The sequence below is a fragment of the Solanum dulcamara genome, chromosome 8 (genome assembly GCF_947179165.1).
Source record: "Solanum dulcamara chromosome 8, daSolDulc1.2, whole genome shotgun sequence".
Lineage (NCBI taxonomy): Eukaryota > Viridiplantae > Streptophyta > Magnoliopsida > Solanales > Solanaceae > Solanum > Solanum dulcamara.
In genome coordinates, this window is record NC_077244.1 from 75,330,705 (window position 1) to 75,334,733 (window position 4,029).

At 30.8% G+C, this 4,029-nt stretch overlaps 1 protein-coding gene across 1 annotated transcript; it reads right to left on the reverse strand.

The window, feature by feature from the left end:
* Window positions 1-310: 310 nt before the first annotated feature.
* Window positions 311-3,624, reverse strand: LOC129900048 (histone H2B.1). Its single transcript, XM_055975024.1, has 2 exons — window positions 3,123-3,624; window positions 311-845 (listed from the first exon to the last, which is right to left on the reverse strand). Exons 1-2 carry the CDS (start codon window positions 3,544-3,546, stop codon window positions 430-432), a joined length of 840 nt encoding a protein of 279 aa, XP_055830999.1. The 5' UTR covers window positions 3,547-3,624; the 3' UTR covers window positions 311-429.
* Between the last annotated feature and the right edge of the window lie 405 nt (window positions 3,625-4,029).

Here is a 4,029-nt window from a genome sequence, read left to right on the forward strand (position 1 = left end):
TAAAAGTTCAAGAAGAAAAAAATAACTACAAGTCTACTATTTTGAAATGCTTATACTTTTCTATGATAAGATAATCCTTTAACAACTTGATCAGAGCCGCAAAGGAATGGTTTAAGCTTTTTCGACTGTATGTATCACCAATTTGAAATAATCTGAAAATTTATTACATGTTCATATAATCATTTACTTTGTTAATGAATCTAGAGGAAGAATTGAACATCACATTCATGCTCTGTATACAAATTCCAGATGAGGAAAACATAACATCAATTTCACAGGAACATTAACGAAAAAAATCAGACCCAACACATAATTTCATTAGAGAAAAAGCTTTGATTCATTCGCAGTCATCTTTCTAAGGACAATTACAAATCAAAATCAAACAACCTTTACATTGAACCAGAACACAAAAATCCCCAAATCCAAACCCTAGTTGCTAGTGAACTTAGTAACAGCCTTAGTCCCTTCAGAAACAGCGTGTTTAGCCAATTCACCAGGCAAAACAAGTCTAACAGCAGTCTGAATTTCCCTAGAAGTAATGGTAGGTTTCTTGTTAATCCTAGCCAATCTAGAAGATTCCTGAGCAAGCTTTTCAAATATATCATTAATAAAACTGTTCATTATACCCATAGACTTGCTGGAAATACCAATATCTGGATGCACCTGCTTCAAAACCTTAAAGATATAGATCTTGTAGGTTTCAATACTCTTCTTTGCCTTCTTCTTCTTCTTGTCGGCTCCTGCATCCTTCGGGAGCTTCTTCCCGGCTTTAGGCTTCTTCTCTGCAGGAACTTCCTCGGCCTTCTTTTCCTCTACTGGTTTCTTCTCAGCTGGCTTTTTCCCTGCTGTCTTTGGTGCCATTGTTGAGAAATTTTACAGAAGGTTGAAAAGAAATATTTAGGAAGAGAATGTGTGAGTGATGAGGTAAGGTATTGGGGAAGTGAGATTTATATAGGGTTTTGATTCTGTTGTTTGATTGGCTGGACTCGTCTAACAAGGATCGTTAAAACGAGCCGTTGATGAAGGGAAGAATGGACGTTCAGTATTGGCTGTACGAATAGTTTACAAAGTGAAAAAATTAAAAGAAAAAAGTACTCCCTCCTTAAAATTTGTTTTACAAAAAAGTAAGATATAATTTTTATTAATTTAATCTTAGTAAATACCTCAACAAATATGTAGCTCTTTAGTAATTTTTGATTGTACAAAAAGAATTTATTGAAATAAAGATTCAATTGGAATAATATTATTAATACCTTACTAATTACGTGAAATACCATTTATTTTAAAACTTAAAAAAAAGATAAAACACAGTTTTTTAATTTTTCTTTTTTCATGTTTCTGGATTTTAATTAAATCTATTACTATTTTTTAAAAAAAAAGAGGAGAAATTATGGTTCTAGCTATTGGAGTTATTTTAATTTTTTGTTCTTTAATAAAAGAATCTAATGCTTTACGTGTTCCCCCTTAGAATAATTGGGTTTTAGTTGGGTCGGCCGGTCAGGTGCTTTTTTTTTTTAGGGTGGATTCGGATTTTTAAATTAATTTTAGTTAATTGATTTGTACAACAAATTAAATATTGACACGTATTAAATGAGAAAGGCTAATTAAATGAACTAATTAGGTTGTTTGTGGAAAGGGTATAAAAGGGCAATAAAGATTAACTTCAAGGACATTTTGTCTTCTATAGGTAAATAAAGAATATTTTTGTACGAATTTCAATAGTTTAATGGTATTTTTAGGCCTTTTTTTGTCTAATATATTAAATATAATTCCCCGATTTTACTTGTTCAGATAAAAAAATCAAGAAATAATTATCATTTTGTGTCTATTTTACCTTATTATTAAATACTATTTATTTTTTAATATTTAGATGATTTATAATTAATAAAGCTCATTTAGTTAATATTATCTCTTTATTTGCTTTGACATTAAACAACATACATTTTCATTATTTTTTCATTTGAGCTTGCATTTTTCAAATATTGCAACATTATTTGTATCATTTCGAAGCGTTTTTATCGATTAACAAGAGAATGCGTGTGGCTGATAGCCAAAGGCTCAAAAAAGTAGTTCATAAATTAATACTACAAACTCCATTTTTGTAACATTAAGTTCTCCATTATAAGCGTATATCTTATCTGGTAGAAGTTGTTATTGTTGAAAGAAGCACTACAGTTTGATATAATAATAAATAATAAAAATAAATTGGATATGAAAATTTTACGTGAAAATTCCTCAAACAGATAAAGGGAAACCACGGTTAGAAAAATCTTATTATGATAATATTGAAGTAAATTGTTCTCAAATACAAGGAAAAATCAAATAATTAACACAGACACTCAAAACTACAATATTTATTTTTTTGTATAACTCTTTTTTATGTTTTACTCTTTTAGATTGCATTTTGTAGGATGGTCTAAATGAAGATAAGAAATCCTTATTAATAAAAAAACTAGAAACACGTAAAATTCGTGTATTACATCTCCCTTTTTAACTACGTATTCAAAACATATTTTGTTTTCCTTTTATAGTATTTAACTATCTTCCAATTATCATGAAAAAATAACTTAGTTCCATCAAACCAAAAAAACATACTACATCAACAATCTTTACATGAAAAAAATGCCCTTTTAAGAATTTCTAAAGAAAGTTAATTAATCACTTGCAGATTAAACAAATCATTCGGTTCATCAACAAATAAGCCCTAATTGTTGCCTGAACTTTCAAGGAATATATATAATTCCATAATCGAATGATTCTGAAACAGTAGAGATTTATTAATTAGTGCATTCTTCACAAGGGGCGAATTTAGTGCTTGATCATGCTTTTGATTAACGTCAAAAATTCTACGCAAATAATACTAAAGAGTTAAATCTTGGAAACGATTATATATAGCACATTCATACTCTGTTTAGAAATATTGCAAATGAAGAAACACAGAACACCAATTGATTTGCAAGAACAAGCAAATATAAAAAAGATCCATCACAAAAAATCTAAAGAGTGAAGCTTTGATTCATTTGCAATAATCTTACTAAGGCCATCTATAAATCAAACATCAAAACTATCATCCTTTACATTGAACCAGAACACAAAAATCCCCAAATCCAAACCCTAGTTGCTAGTAAACTTAGTCACAGCCTTAGTACCTTCAGAAACAGCATGCTTAGCCAATTCACCAGGCAAAACAAGTCTTACAGCCGTCTGAATTTCCCTAGAAGTAATGGTAGGCTTCTTGTTGATCCTAGCCAATCTAGAAGATTCCTGAGCAAGCTTCTCAAATATATCATTAATGAAACTGTTCATTATACCCATAGACTTGCTGGAAATACCAATATCTGGATGAACCTGTTTCAAAACCTTAAAGATATAGATCTTGTAGGTTTCAACACTCTTCTTTGACTTCTTCTTCTTCTTGTCAGCTCCTGCATCCTTCGGGAGCTTCTTTCCGGCTTTAGGCTTCTTCTCTGCTGGAACTTGCTCAGCCTTCTTTTCCTCTACTGGTTTCTTCTCAGCTGGCTTTTTCCCTGCTGCCTTTGGTGCCATTTCTCAGAACTTTTATAGAAAGATGAATTGAGGTTTTTCTTTAAGGTGAAGAGATTGATTGAATGATGAGAAAAGAGTAAGGAAAGTGAGATTTATATAGGTTTTGGGGTTTGTTATTTGATTGGTTAAGTTTAGCTAACGAGGATCGTGAATTTCAGCCGTTGATGAAGTAGAGAATGGACGTTCAATATTGGCTACTGCGAATAGGTAGGATCCACGTGGTTATTTGTGATTCGCTATATATGGTTTTCGCGGATCGTTGAATTTCTGCTATCTGTCTGAAAAAATTGAGGGGGAATTTTGAATTTTAGCTTTCTATGTTGGCGAGAAAAGGGACTTCAAGATAATTTGAATGGCTTTGGCGAAAAAATCTCTATTTTGTTTGATTTGGATGATTTTTGAAATAAAGAAAAAAACCAGCTTCGAAATTAGTACTAAATTTTCAGTCTATATTTACATTATTTAAATTTTTATACATATGTC

Coding starts and splice junctions, on each gene's coding strand:
- LOC129900048 (XM_055975024.1), bottom strand. CDS start 3,546: ATGGCACCAAAGGCAGCAGGGAAAAAGCCAGCTGAGAAGAAACCAGTA. Junction 846..3,122: donor GGCTGTGACTAAGTTTACTA/GCAACTAGGGTT, acceptor CACCAAAGACAG/CAGGGAAAAAGCCAGCTGAG.